Source organism: Vombatus ursinus, unplaced genomic scaffold (genome assembly GCF_900497805.2).
Source record: "Vombatus ursinus unplaced genomic scaffold, bare-nosed wombat genome assembly UNPS02014802.1, whole genome shotgun sequence".
In the NCBI taxonomy this organism is placed as follows: domain Eukaryota; kingdom Metazoa; phylum Chordata; class Mammalia; order Diprotodontia; family Vombatidae; genus Vombatus; species Vombatus ursinus.
In genome coordinates, this window is record NW_020954580.1 from 1,305,094 (window position 1) to 1,325,798 (window position 20,705).

Sequence of the window (20,705 nt, forward strand, 5' to 3'; positions counted from 1 at the left end):
CTGGCAACAGAAATAGTGAGTCTAATGTTTCATTTCTATTTTTCAAACAATACTATTTATTGGATCTTAAACTTTTAAGAAATGAAGTAACTATATCCCTAGTCAAATATAAAATGAACCAACTGTCTGTTGATCCTTAAGACATACCCCAGTTCTGGAATCCTTTCAGCCATCCCAGTTATACCAGCAATAATATTCGAATGAGAGATCATAACTCCCTTTGGAAGCCCTGTAGATCCACTTGTATACATGATTACAGCAATATCTGAGGCTGTAGGCCTGTTTTCAGGTGCACTTGCTGCATAAAAGAAAACATAAAAATCTAAGAAACTGAGCTCTATCATCCTATCACATAAACTCTGGTAAAAGAGTCAATTCTTTTGACACTTTTTAGAGGGTGTGATAATAAAGAATCCTTTATTAACTCTAACTTATCCCATATACATCTTTTATGTCACCATTGCTTGAATGTTTTTTCCCCCAGTAGGCAGTTAGGTGATGCAGTGGGTACAGTGGCTAGGCCTGGACTCAGGAGGACTTGAGTGCCAACTTGACCTTAGACATTTATTAGTGTGTAATTCTGGGCAAGTCATTTAATCTCTGTCTGCCTCAGTTCCTCAACTATAAAATAGGAATAATAACAGCACCTACCACTCAGGGTTTTCGGGAACATTTACTTAGCATGGTGCCTGGCACGTAAGTGATAGCTACATAAATCCTTATTCCTTTGCCCCCATTTTCTCATGAGAATGTAAGCTCCCTGAGTGTAGTAATTGTTTTTGCCTTTCTTTGTATCCTCAGTACTTAGCACAGTGTTTAATAAATGCTTGCTGAATGATTCAACTTGATACTTTTTAAAAAAAAAGTTTATTTTAGGGGGCAGCTAGGTGGCGTGGTGAATAGAGCTCTGGCCTCGGAGTCAGGAGGACATGAGTTCAAATCCAGCCTCAGACACTTAACACTTACTAGCTGTGTGACCTTGGGCAAGTCACTTAACCCCAATCGCCTCACCAGAAAAAAATAAAAATTAAAAAGCTTATTTCAAAACCTTCAAAATATGTGAAAATGATGCACAGTTAACTCCCAATTCTGTACATATGAATTTGGCCATCTTCAACATATGCTCCAGGAACTTCTCTATCCCAAAGCTATTGGCTTCATTTTACTGGTTTTTTTAATCAGGTTCCCATTGTAGCCCTATTACAGAAAGGAATACAAGACTTGACTTATGCTAGCAGTCTCCTTTTCCAAACATGTTGAATTCTGTTTGTATAAAAATGTTTTCTAATTCAAGAAATTTTCCAAAAGAACCAATACTACAAATAATTGTTAAGTTCCAAGGCCAAAAGCGTATTTAGGGGGCAGCTAGGTGGCGTGGTGGATAGAGCACCAGACCTGGAATCAGGAGGACCTGGGTTCAAATCCGGCCTCAGACACGTAACACTCACTAGCTGTGTGACTCTGGGCAAGTCACTTAACCCCCACATTGCCTCACCAAAAAAAAAAAAGAAAAAATGTATTTAACACAAAAAATTGTAACAGCAGTTACATTTTAACTATATCTAGCCACTGTTTATTACATAGATGGTAAAAAGCATCCACTTGGAGATGCCAGGAACCTAAATCTTCCTCTCACAAGCTTTGGTGGGCAAAACTATATAGGGGAAATAATCGAGGCCACAAATAATGTTCAATATTTTTGGATGTACATTTGTATCTAAGCATTATGAACAACTATGTTACTGACTATTCAGGAATAATCAAAAGAAAAAATGGAGAAAAGAATGTAAATTTCTTTAAAAGATAATCTTGAATCAAAAGTACTTTTAAAACAACTGTATAAATAACAGTGATATCCAAATGGAACATTCATAAGCATACCATACTCATAGAGTTCTATTATGACTAGAAATACAGTTGAAGAGAAATTAGTAAAATAGAGCATACCTGAGTTTGACTTTGCTCCCAAAGCCTGTACTGCTGCCATTGTATGAACAATGACACCTTTGGGAAATTCGGACCAAGTTGTTGGCTTACCATCCACAGTTATGATGTGGCGCAGCTGAGGAACTAGACACACAATATCCTGTGGAAATAGGCAGGGTTAAAAATAATAATCATTACTTCATGCAGTGTTCTACGTTGAAAGGTCTAATATATTTTGAATAAGTAAGAAAGTTGTGTTTTTCCCATGAAAAATGGTCTAAAAATAGACCACTGACCTTAAACTACTCTGTATTTTCTATCAACAGACCTCCAATATTCACTCTTTCTCAGGCAAAAATGATAGCATTTCACGTTTATGTTTTTATATATTGTTATGTTTTTATATATGGCAGGCATTTTGCATATATTCTCACCTAATCCTCAAAACAACTCTGTAAGGTAAGTATTGCTATCCCCATTTTACAGATGATAAACTGAGAGATTAACACCAGAAGTCTAGACCAGCTACATCAATTGACACCATTTTTTAAATTTAATTTTACTATATTCTCCTATAATTTCTCCTGTAAGTGTAAATGTACTTTAAATAAAAATAATTACAAGCAGGTATTACAGTTTTGCTTTTAAATAAAAGTTCTTCCTACAATCTTGATTTTCTTTATCTTGCAAATAAAAAAAATATACTGTCAAATTGACAGGTTGGTACTTTGATTTGGGTGTAATTTCTACTCCTTCTAGTTAATCCAACAACCAGCATTTACTAAATCCCTACTATACAGGCTCTAGGGATAAAAAATATAGATATGAAACAGTCACTGATATAAGGAGCTTACATACTTTTGGGAGAAAATAATAACTATACATTTAAGTATACACAAACTACATAAAAAGGAAATACAAGGCAATTTCAAGAAGAGGTATCTACTAGAAGATTAGGGAATCAGAAAAAGTCATGAAAGAGGTGGCCCTTCATCTGAATCTATAAGGGAGAGAGTCAAAATCTATACTAATGAAGAGAAAAGAGAGGCAGAATGTTGTGAATGAACAAGAGTAAGGACAGTTTGACTGGACCAAGGAATGCCTGATGGGTAATAATGTCTAATGAAACTAGGATAGTAGGTTGCAGCCAGGCTGTGATGGACTTTAAATGACAGAGGAATTTTTATTTGATTCTAGAGTTAACAAGAACTGCTGGAGTTTACTGAGTAAGGTATGACAGGTCAGAATTGCATTTTAGCAATCACTTTGCAAGCAATCACTATGGAGAACAGACTGAAAGAGGGAAAGTACTGAGGAAAAGAAACCAATCAAGAGTGATTCCAATAGCCCAGATAAGCTGAGTGACTATAAGAATGGCTGTACCTTCAACAGAAACATGTAAGTTTGGAAGAGGGGAGAGTTTAGGGAAAAAAAGGCAATGAGTTCTGTTTGGACATATCTAGTTTGAAATACCAATATGATATTCAGTTCAAAATTAACAATATGGAATAGTGATTTAGCTCAAGAGCTCAGGTGAGATATGAGAGCTGGATACAGAAACTGGGACATTATGATGACTGAATCCATAGGACATTAAGTGATCTGTTCAGTGTAACACAGCTAGTTCAGTGTTTAAGACAGGATTCCTAGGACCGCAGAATCATAGATTTAGATATGGAAGGGATCTCAGAGATCAGCAAGCCCAACCCCCTAAGACACTCTTGAGAGGAAGGGAATGTAAAATAAATCCAATGCTCCTTTATCACTCCACCTATGTTTTCTCAATGTACAGACTACAAATTTAGGGAAAAAAGTCACTTCCAAACTCTGGTACCATCTGTAGTCCCTTAGTCTTTAGGCACCCCAATCAAGTGTTATTTTCATTTCAGAGCCTGGATGTTTCTTATACTCTGATGCCCAATCAATGAGCAATTCATCAAGTACTTACTGTGGACCAGGTACCATGCTAAGTACTATAGATACAAAGACAGACAAAAATATAGGCCCTGTCCAAGGGGCTCACACTCTAATGGAGGAGAGTCACCATGCAAAGAACTATACACAGAAGACACGAGGCAATCTGAGAGGACAGGTGCTGGTCCCTCCGCAGAAGGTGCGTCCAAACTGCGTTCTGAAGGCAGAAAGGAGGAAGATATAAAGAAGAGCACTCCAGGAATGGGCAGATGGACAGCAAGGAAGCTGCTGTCACTAGAATGTAGAGTATGTGGAGGAGGGTGAAGTGTGAGAAGACTGGAAAAGTAGGTAGGGGTCAGTTTAAATGTCAAACAGAAAATTTTACATCTGATCCTGAAGGGAGGGGGGGTGACATGGTCCCTGCCAGGAAGATCACTCAGGCAGCTGCGGGAAGAGCAGATTAGAGGGGGGAGACTTGAGGCAGGAAGACTCTCAGAAGGCTACTCTAATAGTCTAAGCACGAAATGCTAAGGCACAAGGCACTGGGGTAAGTGAAATACGGTGAAGGCAGAAATGACAAGACGTGGAAACCATCTAGATGAGGGCTGAGGGTGCGCAGTCACAGGTGATATCTAGGGTTTGAACCTGGGTGACTCCAAGTATAGTGGTGCTCTAAACAGGAATAGCAAAATTTGAAAAGGGAGGTTTGTTGGGGGAAGACACGGGCATGTTGAGTTTGTGACGTCCAGGAGATGATGTGAGACTGGAGCTTAAAGAAATTAGGATTGGATACACTGAGCTGGAAATCACCTCCAGAAAATGATAATCAACAGAGAAACAGCAGAGAAAGAAAAGAAGAAAGCCTTGGAAGAAACTTACTATTATTGGGTATGGCCTGGATAAAGAGACAAAGGATTCTTTGCTCATCTAGCAAGGGATAAGCAGAACAAAAGCTATCACATATTAAGTTGAAATTTTCCCACAACTACTTAGCATGTTAGATATAATTATAAAAATAGCTACGTTTCTTACCTTCAATTTTGTTTGCAAAAGTTCTTTACTTGTAATGATGTTGGTTACCTCTGTTTCATTTAATCCATGAACAATCGCTGGACCTCCTAGAGTAGCATATAGTGTAACAACTATAAGGAAGAAAAACAGATAAACTAAAATTAAAACATAATGTGAATATTTAAGCATTTCAGAACACTTCTTAATTAAAAGGAATAAGAACCAGCTTCTGATAGTGAATCTGAATCATTAGGACCTATTAATCAAAAAACATTTATTATGCACCTACCATGCCAGGCACCATTCCAATGGCTGAGGACATGAACATTTTAAATCAATTTGTAAAAAAAACTGAAACTAAAAATAAAAATAAAACCTACTTCCATTTGAAAATTTTTAATTTACACTCCAAAAAGAAACTATGCTCACCACATACTTCTTCCCACTCCCAATCACTGAAAATCTTCAAGATTTTCAACTTTCAAAAAAGAACCACCTGTTTTTGATTTCTTAGATGTCATACTTTGCGTACCTTTTATTAACAAATAAACACAACCAACTTCTAAAATATAACCCCTTATCACTGCTAAATACCACACGGTGTTAAATGCTATCAGAAGTATAATCAAAGGTCCTTGCCCACAAGGACCTCACAAAGCTTGTTTTGAGGAAATAAAGCATAAATATACTTGAAATATGTAATGATCCAAAACTATATGTGATTTAGCATGGAAATAAGTGGTAATGAACTACTGCAGCACTACAAGAAGAAAAGATCAAAGTGGGTGACAGTAGTTAAAGAAAAGTCATTAAAAGAGGCAGGACTGGGGCAGCTAGGTGGCACAGTGGATAGAGCTTCGTACTGGGAGTCAGGAGGATCAGAGTCCAAATCCGGCTTTAGACACTTGACACTTACTCGCTGTGTGACCCTGGGCAAGTCACTTAACTCTGGTTGCCTCACCGAAAAAGCAAAAAAAAAAAAAAAAAAAAAGAGGCAAGACTAAAGCCGGCCTTTTGCATTGCCAAGTCCTTGAGAAAGCCGTAACTCGTAACTCCACTTCCTTTCACCTCACTAGCTTCTAAACTCTTGGCATTCTGGGTCTCAATCTAATTCAAATGAAATAGCTATCCCCATGGTCAGTTGTCCTTTGTGCTCAAAGAGGACCAAAATGATACCACTGTCATCAGGGTCAAGGTACAATGTGTCAGGCACAAAAAGTCCACGTGAACATTTGGAGTGGAGATCTCTCTAAATTTGCACATCTCACATTTCTCTTTTGAGCTATTATAATTCTGCTTTGTTCTACAAGCAAAGTGCCTTCTCCTTGATGCAGCCACACCATGCTGGGCGGTCCTGTCCCAGTGTCTCACAATCAATTCCACAGTTCTTAAGAGAGACCTTGAAAGTATCCTTGTATCATTTCTTCTGACCTCTGTGTGACCACCAGCCCTGAGTTCTCCATAAAAATATCTTTTAGGCAAATGTACATTTGGCATTTGAACAATGTGGCCAGGTGATCACAGTTGTGCTCTCTGCTGCAGTAGAATTTGAATGCTTGGCAGTTCAGCTTGAGAAAGAACTTCAGCATCTGGCACCATATCTTGCCAGGAAATCATCAGAATCTTCCTAAGATAATTCAGATGGAAGTGATTCAGTTTCCTGGAATGGGGGTGGTAAACTGTCTAGGTTTTCACCGGCATACAACAATGAAGTCAGCACAATGGCTCTGTAGACCTTCAGTTTAGTAGGCAGTCTAAGACTTTTCTTTTTTCCTTCAGAGGCTCCCAAACACTGAGTTAGTTCTGGCAATGCATACGTCAGCCTCATCATCTATGTGTACATGCCTGGAAAGTATACTGCCAAGGAAAGTGAACTTATCCACAGGATTCAAAATTTTTCTATTTGCTGTAACCAATGATTCCATCTACGGATGATGGTGTGCTGGCTGGTGGAGTACCTCTTTTCTTAGTGTTTATTGTCAGGCCAAAATTAGCACAAACAGCAGAGAATCGATCCATACTCTGGTGCATCTCAGCCTCAGAGGCTGCAGTGAGTGCATAATCATCTACAAACAAAAAAAAAAAATCATGCACCAATTTTCCCTCTACTTTAGTCTTGGCTTGTAGCCTTCTCAAGTTAAATAATTTACCATCAGTACAGTAGCTGACCTTGTTGCCATTTTCATCCTCACTGAAGCCACCTGACAATATCATAAAAACATCATGCTAAAAAAATGCATGGGAGCAAGTACACAGCCCTGCTTCACTCCACTGATGACCGGGAAAGCATGAGAACACGGTCCATTATCCAGAACCCATTCAAGGATGCTGTTGTGGAACTAGCATACAACACTGATGAATTTCTCTGGGCAATCAAATTTTGCCATGATCTTTCACAAGCCCTCACAACCAATTACTAAAATCTAACGACTATTTCTCAATCCTTATCATTTGACTTCTCTTTAGCCTTCGACACAGTTGATCACCCTTCTTTTCCTTGATAATATCTCCTGTCTAGGTTCTCATATAACTGCTCTTTCCTGGTCCTTCTCTTACCTGTCTGATCACTTCTCATTCTCTTTTGCATTTTCATCCAGTTCATGCTCAGAAACAGTTGGTATCCCTCTACAAATCTATCCGAGGTCCTGTCCTCTCCTACCTGTACACTATCTCACTTGGTAATATTATTAGGTCCCATGGGTTCAATTGTCATCTCTATGCAGATGATTCTCAGATCTTTTACTCAATACTAACTTCTCTCTTGAAGTCCAGTCTCACATCACCAACTGCTCTGAAATTCAAATGTTCCTTAGACCTCTCAAACTCAACATGTCTAATCCAGAACTCATTAGCTTTTCTCTCAAGCTCTCTACCAAAGTTTCCTAGTGGTTTCAAGGGCACCAACACAGTCCCAGTTACCCAGCTTAGTAGCCCCAGTGTCTCTCTTGGTTTCTCACTTACACTTAGCCCACAGATCCAAACAATCACCAATGAGGTCTCCTTCTCTCCACTCACACAGCTGCCACCCTGGTGCAGGCCCACACCTCAAGCCTTCTTACTGGTCTTCTTGTCTCTCCCCATTCCATTCCATCCTCCACTCCTCTGCCAAAGTGATTGGTCCCTAAGAAAATGACTACTTAAATGTCATTACAGTCATTCTTGAATACTCCCTTTTCTTGCTTCTAACTGCCAAAGAAACTAAATACACCCAACCCCTTGAGGTCTATTATCAAATAATCAATCTTCATTTGAAAACTACCAGAAGGAAAAAGGTAGCATTCTTACATAAAGACTAGTGACTGTCAAGATAGTTACTTTGCAATGTACTAGCCTAAAGCAATCCTTAAAGTTTGAGCCACTTCTGGTGGGCTTTGCTCTTTACTTTTCCCTCTTCTACTCTTCCACCCTTCTCATCTCCACTCTATACTTCCAATATCAAGGGCATGGAGGGTAATAATAAGTAATAAGGTTTAAAGAAAAAATAATAATGATGGTCACAAAAATATTTTAAATTGATTTGAATACTGCGCATCATACATAAACTGTTTCCAATAGTACTTCTCCAACTATTCTTCCAATAATAACCAGAACGGGGCAGCTAGGTGGCACAGTGAATAGAGCACCGGCCCTGAAGTCTGAACGACCTGAGTTCAAATCCAGCCTCAGACCAAACACTTGACACTTACTAGCTGTATGACCCCGGGCAAGTCACTTAACCCCAACTGCTTAAAACAAAAAAACAAAAACAAAAAAAAAAAAAAAAAAACCACAATAATAATAATCAGAAAAATGGGAGTTTTTAGAATCATATTCAAGCTGTAATAAAAAAAATTGCAGTTATTCATCGAGTTGAAAGGATACCAACACTCAATTTATTATCCCTGTAGATTAAAAAAAAGTAGGTCAATAACTTCTACCAATCACATAACAAGAGACACTAAGAAATTTTAAAAAATAAATAAATAAAAACTTACGTACGTTGAAAATTATACATAAAACAAGCCTGTGCTGCAATCATCCATTCTGCTCTGGTTTCACAGAAGATGGCAATGTTAGTTTTTGGTTTCTGTCCCAATACCCGTAAACCATTTCCAAAGTTACAGGCTCGAACATAAACTTCTTCATAAGACATCCAATTGTAATCTCCAAGAATAACCTAGTGAGAAAAGAGGTACAAATACACCATAATGTGATGAAATGTGATGAAATTTTACTTTCAGATTGAAACTAGAATAATTATATAAAAATTTACAAACTGTCCTGTAGCATTTACTTCCAATTCATTCAGCATATTTACTTAGTCCAAGGAAAATCTGGAAAAGCAAATTTTGAATAAAAAACCTTTGAAGTTTAGTTACTGGTCTTTATTAATTATAAAGCTACCTTTTGATGATGAGATTTTACCCTCATCTTCCATTAAGTTCCTAATCTTAACTCTTTTTTAATTCATTTCTGTACTTCACTTTGATTTTCCAAGTGTTGGTATCAAAATACTAAGGTACTAAAATTTGACTTTTCCTGCTGTATGTTCAAATGACTGTATTTAATAGCATGGTGTTACTAAGCAGAAACCCTCTCTTATACTCTGAAAAATATTAAAGGCTTTTCAGTACCATGCAAACTGTGTGTTTCAGCTTTAGGTTAGCAAGAAAAACAAACCTCTGCCTATTTGGACTTGGAACGAACTCTGCTATCTAACTCAAGAAAACTCTGCTACCCAACTCTCATGTAAAACATGAATGTATTACAAATATCTCCTCATGAGTTTCATTCCTAGACAGGTGTACTATAAATAGGTAACAGGTCAATTTCCAAATATGTAGTTTAATATTCATTCATCAAAGACTCTTACTAAATACTTGTTACATAAAGTATTTCTCAAAATTAAGTTTTATAAAACATATCAAGGTAAAAATCACATAAATATGGGGGAAAATTAGGTAAAAGGTACAAAGGTAAAAAATTAGGTATAAGGGACTCAAGAAATTAACATTTAAAAAGACAGGTAGGTACAAGTTTCAGATGCTTTTTTTTTTATAACTGACCCAAACTTTCATTTTTGTAATGCTCCGCACAATGAAGCCCCACTGAAGGAGCTCTATGGAAATGAGAAATAATCAAAATATAACCAAAAATGTATGTACAATAGATCAGTTATTAAGAGTATTATAGTAAAAAGATAAATGAGTGATTTTCTAAAACTCTGCCATACATAAAAATTTTACATAATTGATATTCCATCTAAACTCACACGATAGTGCCACCATGTGGCACAAAGAAAGAACTCAATGAAATTCTGATAGCAAAAAAAAAATCAAAGTTTGTTGAAAAATTATAAGAACCAACAAAAGCCAAGCTATGCATTAAAATTTAAATTATTTCCAAGATCTTTAAATTACCAAAGCTTCCAGCAAATACACTTCTTCCCACACAGCACCAAAATAGGTCTTGCTGACGAATCCAAAATGCTACAAATACAGAGCAATTTGAGTTCCAGTGCCTGTTTTGCCTCTGTTGTGAAACTGCAGACTAACTTCTCACCTGAAACGTGGATAAATCAAAGTCTCCCTCCCTAAGCAACCCCAAGGACAAAAGAGGAAAATGAATTTATAGACCTTATATAAAAAAGACTGAGAACATCTAAGAGGAATTCCTTCAAAGTGCCTCCTCATTTTCAATTACTTCTCAGACTTTCCATTCACTTTCTCCCCATTTCCTCATGTTTCAGAGAATAAGGAAGCCTTACCTTTACTAAAACTAATTCTTCTACTTGTGTCCATTATTCATTTTCCTCCTGTCTCCTCTAAACCATGATATGGCAATCATCTACCATCACTCAAGCATCTTCAGTCACTCCCTTCTCCCCACAATGGTCCTTTGTATATGGGCAAAGTACACTTTTAGATGCAGGGCAGACAAATACAAAACTTAAAAACACTCCCAGACCTCAAGCTTACATTCTTTATGGAAACAACAAATTAAACAGAAGTTTATACCCAATTATTTAAGGTGCTACTGAATGGAGCTAGAAAAACTACAGAATAGTTCACTATGAATTTATGCCATCTAATCTCAACAGAATCTTCATTGTAGCAGGTAATCCTATTTATTCTCATCTAATTGATTCCTTATCCAACCCTCCCCTTCTCCTTCAGTGTTCCATACGATCTTCTCCCCTTACTTTATCAGTCCAAGAGTTTAACTCATACTTCAACAGAAAAATATGCCTAAGTAGTCTAAAGAAAAAGGTGGCCCCCCTTGCAAGACCAAAACCTGTACATATACCCTTGATCCCAACTACACATCTTCTCCAGCAGAATTCCCCCATCACTATTCAACACCCTCTCTCTAATCATCAATTTCTCTAGATCCTTCCCAGATGTCTACAAACACAATTATGTCTCCCCCATTCTTAAAAAAAATTCCTACCATGCCCACTAGCAGCACCCTCCAGACTACCAGTCCTGCCTCTGGACCAAACGACAAGCAACTGCTACTCACAGGACAGGCAAGCCAGCCTGCTTAAAGCAGCAAGGCATCCTGAGAGAGAGATAGGAGGTAGTGTGCACCAAGGAGGTCAAGCCCTTACCACTCAGATCATTTTTCATCTTCCCTCACACTAGGACAAAGACAGTCCAGGACCCTGAAGCCAAGAATAGCAATGCTTCCAGCCCAGTGTCAAATGGTTCATTATCAGAAACTAATACAATTTTATCAGTGTAAATACCATTAAGGAAGAGGCATTACCATCTGCATATACATATATATAACATATAATGTATATGTAGGTATATATGTGTGATGTTTTCATTCTATGGTCTAAATAGCCCAGCCTGCATGAATTCATCAACATAGATGGTTGCTCAAGATTAAATTCCTTTACAATTAAAAATGGTCAAAGGATTATAACAATTTTCAAAGGAAGAAAGCCATGCTTTTAACAGCTACATGAAAAAATGTCACAAATCACTAATAATTTTTAAAATGTAAATTAAAGCAACTCTGAAGTTCTACCTCATACCCATTAGTTTGGCAAAGTTGACCAAAAAAAAAAAAAAAAAGGAAAAGGATATGCTGGAGGGGCTGTGGGAAAACGATATTAAAATGAATAGGTTATATGCCATCTGCATGGAAGGAATCCCTAAAATGATAAGATAACAGACCCATTTAGACCTCTAGGATGAAAAATAGACATATGAGACACAGAAATGCTACTCAGGTTTTATCAAGAGGCAGAGCCCCAACCAACTTTAAAATAACACCCCAAATGAAACAGCAGAACCAAAAAAAAAAAAAAGAGAGAGATCAGGGTCAAACAATTATCCAGCCCAAGACAACTTAAAGAGATTGGCAGGAAAGGTCTGATTCATCTGGGTGGTGGTCAGGCCTCACAGGCTGCATTCTGGCAAGCCAGTAGCAGACCTTGGAAGGAGCTGCATCAATGGCAGCAGCAGGTCCCAAAACTCTCAGCAAACACATGAAAAGGGAGTAGGACAACTAGTCAGAAGGAGATTACAAGGGACCCTTTGTAGGCAGAGTACGAGTCCCTTATGCATCCACAGTTCTGGCTCACAGTCCCATGGTGAAAAAGAATACTTGTGCACTAGCGCTTGTGACCAAAGGTGAGCAGAGGTCCTGATCACAGTTCCAGGGTGCAGAAAAGTGCTTGTGGTTGCTCACAAGGATGCAAGGGCCCTCTTCTTAGATCCAAGGCAGAAAGGAGCACTAGCACTTGTGGCTGTGGAAGAGCAGGTAGCAGTCACATTTCGAGGGACATAAGAAGCAATAGTACCTGCTGCCACAAAGGGAAATAGGGACCCTGCTCACAGTTCCAGGGCAGAAAAGAGTGCTTACAGTCACTCTCAGATTAAAGCACAGGGCAGGAAAGCAGTGATCACACCTCCCCTTAGATCATACAACCCAGAATAACCAAAAACTTATAGACCCCGACAATTAACTCTGAAAACAGCAGAATAAAAAACCTGAAGCTTGACACAGTGTCTCCCCCCCATCCCAGGAGCAGAGCCCAACTTTAACATAAAGTTAAATGTCAAAAAATGAGCTGGAAAAATGAACAAATAAAAAAAAAAGAACTTGACCACAGAAATTTACTAAGGAGACTGGGAAGATCAAGAAACAAACTCAAAAGAGGATAAAGAAGTCAAAACAGCCATATACAAAGCCCCAAAGAAAAAATGTGAATTGGATATAAACCCAAAAAGAAGTCCTAGAAGAACTCAAAAGGATTTTAAAAAACAAATGAGAGGTAGAGGGAAAATTAGGAAAAGAAATGAGAGCGATGGTAGAAAATTACGAAAAGAGAATTAATAGCTAGTTAGAAGAGGCACCAAAAAAAAAAAAAAGAAAATGAGCTTAAAAAACATAATTGGCCAATTTTTTTAAAAAGGGGGAGAAGGGATAATAATCTACGGAAGAGAAGAATTCCTTTAAAAAGAGAACTGACCAAATGGAAAAAGAGGTATAAAAATTCACTGAAGAAAATAACCCCTTAAAAATCAGAATTGGGCAAGTGGAAGCTAGTGACTCCATGAGACATCAAGAAACAATAAAATAAAGTCAAAAGAATTTAAAAAAGAAGAAAATGTGAACTATCTCATTGGAAAAAGCTGACCTGAAAAATAGATCCAGGAGAAATCATTTAAGAATTATTGGACTGTCTAAAAGCCATGATCAAGAAAAGAACCTAGACATAATATTTCAAGAAATTATAAAGGAAAACTGTACTGATATTTTAGAACCAGAGGGTAAAATCAAAAGAATCCACCTATCACCTCCAGAAACAGGTCCCAAAATGAAAACTCCCAAGAATATCATAGTCAAATTTCTGAGCCCCCAGGTCAAGGAGAAAACATTGCAACAGCAGACAGAAACAATTCAAATATTGTGCAGCCACATCAGGATAACACAAGATTTAGCAGTTGCTACATAAAAGAATCAGAGGTCTTGGAATATGATATTTCAAAAGGCAAAGGAACTAGGATTATAACGAAGAATAACCTACCTAGCAAAACAGAGTGCAATCATTAAAGGGGAAAAGAGGATATTTAATGAAATAGAGGATTTTCCAAGCATTCTCAATGGAAAAAAAAAAACTGAATAGAAAATCTGACTCTCATTGGAATTGGCTCAAATAGCACTACATACTCAGCTGGAAGTAAACTACAGGAAAGTAGGAGGGCAAGAGGAGAAGAGAATTCGGGGTGAAGGACCTGATAAAAGGGAGGGCAGTTTGGGAGAGGCAGTGGTCAGAATCAAAAAAGACTTTTGAGGAACAGGGTAGAAAAGAAAAGGATAAATGGGTGAGGGGGGATAAGCAATAATCATCATTGTAAAGAGGATAAACTCACCCATAAAATGGAAGCAGATAGCAAAATAGATTAAAAACCAGAATCCAATGATATGATGTTTACAAGAAACACACTTGAAACAGAGAGACACTCAAGCAGACAGCAGAATGGATTAAAAACCAGAATCTAGAGTTCCAGCCTTGGAGTCAGGAGGACCTGAGTTCAAATCCAGCCTCAGACACTTGACACTTACTAGCTGTGTGACCCCAGGCAAGTCACTTAACCCAGATTGCCTCATCCAAAAAAAAAGTGCTGCTATAAAAACCAGAATCTGACAATATGTTGTTTACAAAAAACACACTTGAAACAAGACACACAGGCATACAGATACACAGACAGACACACACACACACACACACACACACACACAAACACACAGTAAATAAGGGCTTGAAGTAGAATTTATTATGTTCCGGCTGAAGAAAAAAGCCAAGATAGTAATCATAGTATCAGACAAAGCAAAAGCAAAAGTAGACCTAATTAAAAGAGATAAGCAGAGAAATTACATTATGCTAAAAAGTACCATAGACAATGAAGCAATATCAATACTAAATATATATGCACCAAATGGCATAGCACCTAAATTCTTAAAAGATAAGTTAAATGAGTTATAGGAGGAAACAGTAAAACGATACTAGTGAAGGACCTCAACTTTTCCCTCTCAGAACTAGATAAATCTAACTAAAAGATAAACAAGCAAGAAGTTAAGGGAAGTTAGGGAGAGGAATACAATTTTAGATAAATTAAATATGATAGACCTCTGGAGAAAATTGAATGGGAATAAAAAGAAGCATACCTTTTTTCCAGATGTACATGGCACCTTCACAAAAACTGACCATGTATTAGAGCAAAATATCTCACAACCAAATGCAGAAAAGCAGAAATGTTAAATGTACCCCTTTCAAATCACAATGCAATAAAAATAATATTCAATAAAGGGTCATGGAAAGACAGATTAAAAAATAATTGGAAACTAAATAATCTAATCCTAAAGAATGAGTCAAAGAACAAATCACAGAAAGAAACATTAATTTCATTAAAGAGAATGACAACTATAAGATAATAGCAAAATTTATCAGATGCAGCCAAAGCAGTACATAGAATCTCTCAATGCTTACATCAATAAAAGAGAGAAAGAGCAGATCACTGAATTGAGCATGCAACTAAAAAAGCTAGAAAAAAGAACTAATTAGGGGCAGCTAGGTGGCGCAGTGAATAGAGCTCTGGCCTTGGACTCAGGAGGACCTGAGGTCAAATCCGACCTTCGACACTTGACACTTATGAGCTGTGTAACCCTGAGCAAGTCACTTAACCCTGAATGTCTCACCAAAAAAAAAAAAAAAAACCTAATTAAAAATCCCAAATTAGAAATCTTGAAAATTAAAAGAGATGAATAAAATTTAAAGAAAACGATTAAACTAATAAATAAAACTAAGAGCTGATTTTATGGGAAAAAAATAACAGATAAACCATTGGTTAATTTGATTAAGGAAAAAGAAAATCAAATTATCAGTATCAAAAATGAAAAGGGTGAAAATTGCCACGAATGAAGATGAAATTAAAGGACTAATTAGAAGCTATTTTGCAAAATATATGCCAATATATCTAACAATCTAAGTGAAATAGAGGAATATTAACAAAAATATCAACAGCCCAGATTAACAGGAGACAAAATAGAATACTTAAATAACCCTATCTTTGAGAAAGAAATTGTGGGGCAGCTAGATGGCACAGTGGATGGAGCACTAGCCCTGCATTCAAGAAGACTCGAGTTCAAATCTGGCCTTCGACACTTGACACTTACTAGCTGTGTGACCCTGGGCAAGTCACTTTACCCCATTGCCTTGCCTCCCCCCCCCCAAAAAAAAAGAGAAAAAGAAATTCAAGAAGCTGTCAATGAACTCTCTAAGAAAAAATCCGCAAGACCATATGGATTCACAAGTGAATTCTACCAAGCATTTGAAGAACAATTAATTTCAATACTGCATGAACTATTTGGAAAAAATAGGAAAAGGAGTCCTACCAAAGTCCTTTTATGATATAAATATGGTGCTGATACTTAAACCAGGAAGAGCCAAAATGGAGAAAAAAAAACTATAGACAAATTTCCATAATGAATACTGATGCAAAAATTTTAAATAAAATACTAGTAAGGAGATAACAATATTACACAAAGATTACATACCATATAACAGGTGGAATTTATACCAGGAATACAGGGCTGGTTCAACAGTAGGAAAACTATCAGTATAATGGACATAATGGATATCAGTATATCAATAACAAAAACAATAAGAAAACATGATTATCTCAATAGCTACAGAAAAAAGCTTCTGACAAAATGTAACACTCACCCCTATTAAAAACACTAAGAAGCACAGGAGTAAATGGAGCTTTCCTTAAAACGATAAGTAATATTAATCTAAAACCATCAGCAAGCACTGTCCGTAACACGGATAAGCTAGAAGCCTTCCTAATAAAATCAGGGTTTGTGAAGCAAGGCTGCCCATTGTCACCACTATTACTCATTATCATACTAGAAATGCTAGCTATAGCAATAAGAAAAAGAAATTGAAGAAATTACAACAGGCAATGAGGAAACAAAACTACTATTCTTTGCAGATGACATGATGGTATGAACAGCAGAGTATCAACTAAAGAACTACTTGAAATAATTAACAACTTCAACAAGTTGTAGAATATAAAACCCACATAAATAATCAGTATTTCTACATATTACTAACAAAGTCCAGCAGCAAGAGATAGAAAGAGAAAATCCATTTAAAATAACTGCAGACAATATAAAATACTTGGGAATCTACCTGCCAAGACAAAACCAAGAACTATATGAACACAATTACTTAACACTTCTCATTCAAATAAAGTCAGATCTAAATAACTGGAAAATTATGAACTGTTCATGGGTTGGCCAAGTCAATATAATAAAAATGACAATTCTACCTAACACAATTTACTTATTCAGTTTCATACCAATTAAATTACGAAAAAATGTTTATTAACAAAATTCATCTGGATGAACAGAAGGTCAAGAATATCAAGGGAATCAATTAAAAAAATGTGAAGGAAGGTAGACCTCAAACTGTATCACAAAGTAGTAATCATCAAAACAATATGGTACTGGCTAAGAAAAATAATGGTGGATCACTGAAAGAGATCAGGTACACAAGACACATTAGTAAATAATCACAGTAATCTGGTGGTTGATTAAACCCAAAAATCTGGGCTTTTGGGACAATTCATTATCCGACAAAAATTGTTGAGAAAACTAGAAAGCAGTTTGGCAAAAACTAGGTATAGACTAACACCTTACATGGCATACCAAAACAAAGCCAAAATATGTACATGATTTTTAGACATAAAGGGTGATATCATAAGCAAATTAGGGGAGCAAGGAATATTTTACCTGTCAGATTGGGGAATAATTTATGACCAAAACAAAACATAGAGAATATTACAGGACATAAAATGGAACAATTTTGATTACATTAAATTAAAAGGGTTTTAGACAAATAAAACCAATGCAGGAAAGCAAGAAACTAGGTGGGACAGGGGAGAGGAGGAGGAAGGGAGAATTACAAATTTCTCTGATAAGAACCTCTTTTCTCAAATAAATGGGGAACTGAATCAAATTTATAAGAAGATGAGTTATTCCCCTACTGATAAATGGTCAAAGGATAGGAATAGGGAATTTTTAGAAAAAGAAATCAAAACTATCTATAGTCATATGAAAAAATGCTCTAAATCACTACTGATTAGAGAAATGCAAATCAGAACAACTCTGCGGTATTACCTCACATCTATCAAATTGGCTAATATAACAGAAAAGGAAAATAGTCAATGTTGGAGGAGATGTGAAAAAATTGGGACACTAAAGCACTGTTGATGGAGTTGCAAACTGATCCAACTATTCTAGAAAGCAATTTGGAACTATGCCCAAAGGGCTATAACATTGGGCATAGCCTTTGACCCAGCGACTACCAGGTCTACATTCTAAAAAGAACAAAGAAAAAGGAAAAGTATCCACGCGTACAAAAATAATCATAGCAGCTCTTTTAGTGGTGGCAAAGAATTAGAAATTGAGAGTTCGTCCCTTAAATGGGGAAAGGCTGAACAAGTTGTGGTATTTGATTGTGAAGGAATACTATTGTGCTATAAGAAATGACAAGCAGGAGTTTCAGAAAAACCTGGGAAGACTTATATGAACAGATGCAAAAGTGAAGTGAACAGAGCCAGGAGAACATTGTACAAGCAATACCATACAATAATCAATTGTGAATGAATTAGCTATTTTCAACAATACAATGATCCAAGACAATTCCAAAGGACTTACGATGGAAAATGCTATCCACTTTCGGGGAAGAACTGATGGAGTCTGAATGCAAATCAAAGTATCCTTTTTTTTTTTTTTTAAACTTTATTCTTCTTGGGGTTTTTTAGTCTGTTTTCTTTTGCAACATGGCTAATATAGAAATGTTTTGCATGACTGAGGCATGTATAACCCACAGCAAATTGCTCGCCTTCTCAAGAAGGGGGAAAGAGAAGGAAGGAAAGAATTCAAAACACGAATGTTAAAAACTGTTTAACATGTAATTGAGGAAAAAATTTAAATAAAAAAAGAAATTATTCTTAATTGAGCAGATTAAATAAAGATTATTGATTTTATGAGTAAAATCCAAGACACAAAATCAATTTTTGACAACAAGATAACCATTGAAACTTGGAAAGATCAATTAAAACCCAAAGAAATGGGGCAGCGAGGTGGTGCAGTGGATAGAGCGCTGGCCTTGGGGTCAGGAAGACATGAGTTCAAATCAGACCTCAGACACTTGACACTTACTAGCTGTGTGACCCTAGGCAAGTCACTTAACTCCAACTGCCTCACCAAAAAGCATAAAAAAAAAACAAACCCAGCAATAAACAAAAACAAAGGAACATCTATAAAGAGATAAACAATTCAAAATTCGCAACTAAATGGTTTCTTAGAACTCATTTCTATCAGCTTAGCAAGATTAAGTATATCAAACATTGTTTTACATGTAATTTGGAAAAAACAAAATATTAAAATTTTTAAAAATTAGGTAGATAATCTCTAATTTACAGACAAAACAAGACACGTTTATTGAAACTGAAGAATTTGTTACCGAAATTTGGTTTTAAGCAAGGAACTTGAAACGTAATATAAAAACAAAATGAACAGAGATATTATTTGTCAAGGGAAAAGACATGATAATGCAGCATGTTAGCTGTCACAAATGACAGTAACAGAGGCTAATTCTGGGATTCTGTAACAAGATTATACTCCAAAAGTTATTTCAACAAATGGGAACTGAAATTACCATAGATCATACATCAGTATATACAGTAGGTTGGTCCTATATGATACAAATCCCGATGAAGAAAACAGGTATTTGTTTCAAGAAAATAATTATATCAATGGACAGTTTGGCTTGACATAGTGGATAGTGGACTAGTCTCTCATTTAGGAGACCTGGGTTCAAGTCCTACCTCTGACAAATAGTAGCTGTGTGGCCTGGCACTTAAACCTCTCAGTGGCACTCCAGGTACTCCGGGCAATTCTCTAACATTGTAAATAACAAATAAATTGACAATATGCACTGGTGGAAAGAATATTCATAACACAAGTTCCCCACACAGATAAAATTACATTCCAGACTCTCTCCACCAATAAAAATTACTGAAACTGCCAGATGTACCTGTAAAAGAAATATCACGAACTATACCAAGAAAAAGCAACAAAAACTGTATGACTTTGGGAGAGGAACTACATTATCTATGGACAGTGAAGAAGACAAAAAAAGAAAAGAAAGCAACAATTCTCTGTCCACCAGACATCTTTTACTTCAATTTAAAAACAGGCTTTGCTAAACACTTATATGACCAGGAATATTCTGGAGCAGATCTGACTGAGACCAGTGCAGTAGTTCAGAGCTGGAATTACAACAATAAAACCCTCACAGACCATATTGCATTTAACAAAAAATAAGAATTTAACAATAGCATTGTAAAAGGAGAACAGCCCGTTTCCACACAAAAATGCATCTGGTTGGAAGTGTCTGTTGAAACAGAAGGCTCTGTTGATTCACCTTACAGTGGCTCATACCATCAAGGCTGACCGAGGGATACCAACTCCTTCCTGGCCTGGTTTTTTATAACCTGGGAGACCAGGAAATCTCATCAAAGTCACAAATCCTAGCCCTCTGAGACAAATTGTGTCCAGGCAGATGTCTTCCTTTTAGGGGAAAATAGCCTAGCCTACCTGGCAGTGGTCCCAGCAGAACTTGCTCCAACCACAAGGAGACTGAAGTCCTACCAAATTATCATTTTAACACTTTAGCTGGAAACAAATCAAAGCCCACTTAACTTAGAGCAGTCAAATTTCTGTAAAATATTTTAATAGATCATGATTCATCTTCTGAATAAAGCATAGTCTAGCAATAGGCATAC

At 36.7% G+C, this 20,705-nt stretch overlaps 1 protein-coding gene across 3 annotated transcripts in view; it reads right to left on the bottom strand.

Annotated features, from left to right (window-relative positions):
- ACSL3 (acyl-CoA synthetase long chain family member 3) overlaps positions 1-20,705 on the bottom strand; it is a 79,183-nt gene that overhangs the window by 24,550 nt on the left and 33,928 nt on the right. For all 3 annotated transcript variants that reach the window (XM_027873769.1, XM_027873767.1, XM_027873768.1), the window contains exons 3-6: positions 8,830-9,007; positions 4,873-4,982; positions 1,948-2,086; positions 148-298 (exon numbers count right to left, since the gene is read on the bottom strand). In XM_027873769.1, the coding sequence (XP_027729570.1) occupies positions 148-298; positions 1,948-2,086; positions 4,873-4,982; positions 8,830-9,007 (578 nt within the window). The remainder of the gene's footprint in view (positions 1-147; positions 299-1,947; positions 2,087-4,872; positions 4,983-8,829; positions 9,008-20,705) is intronic.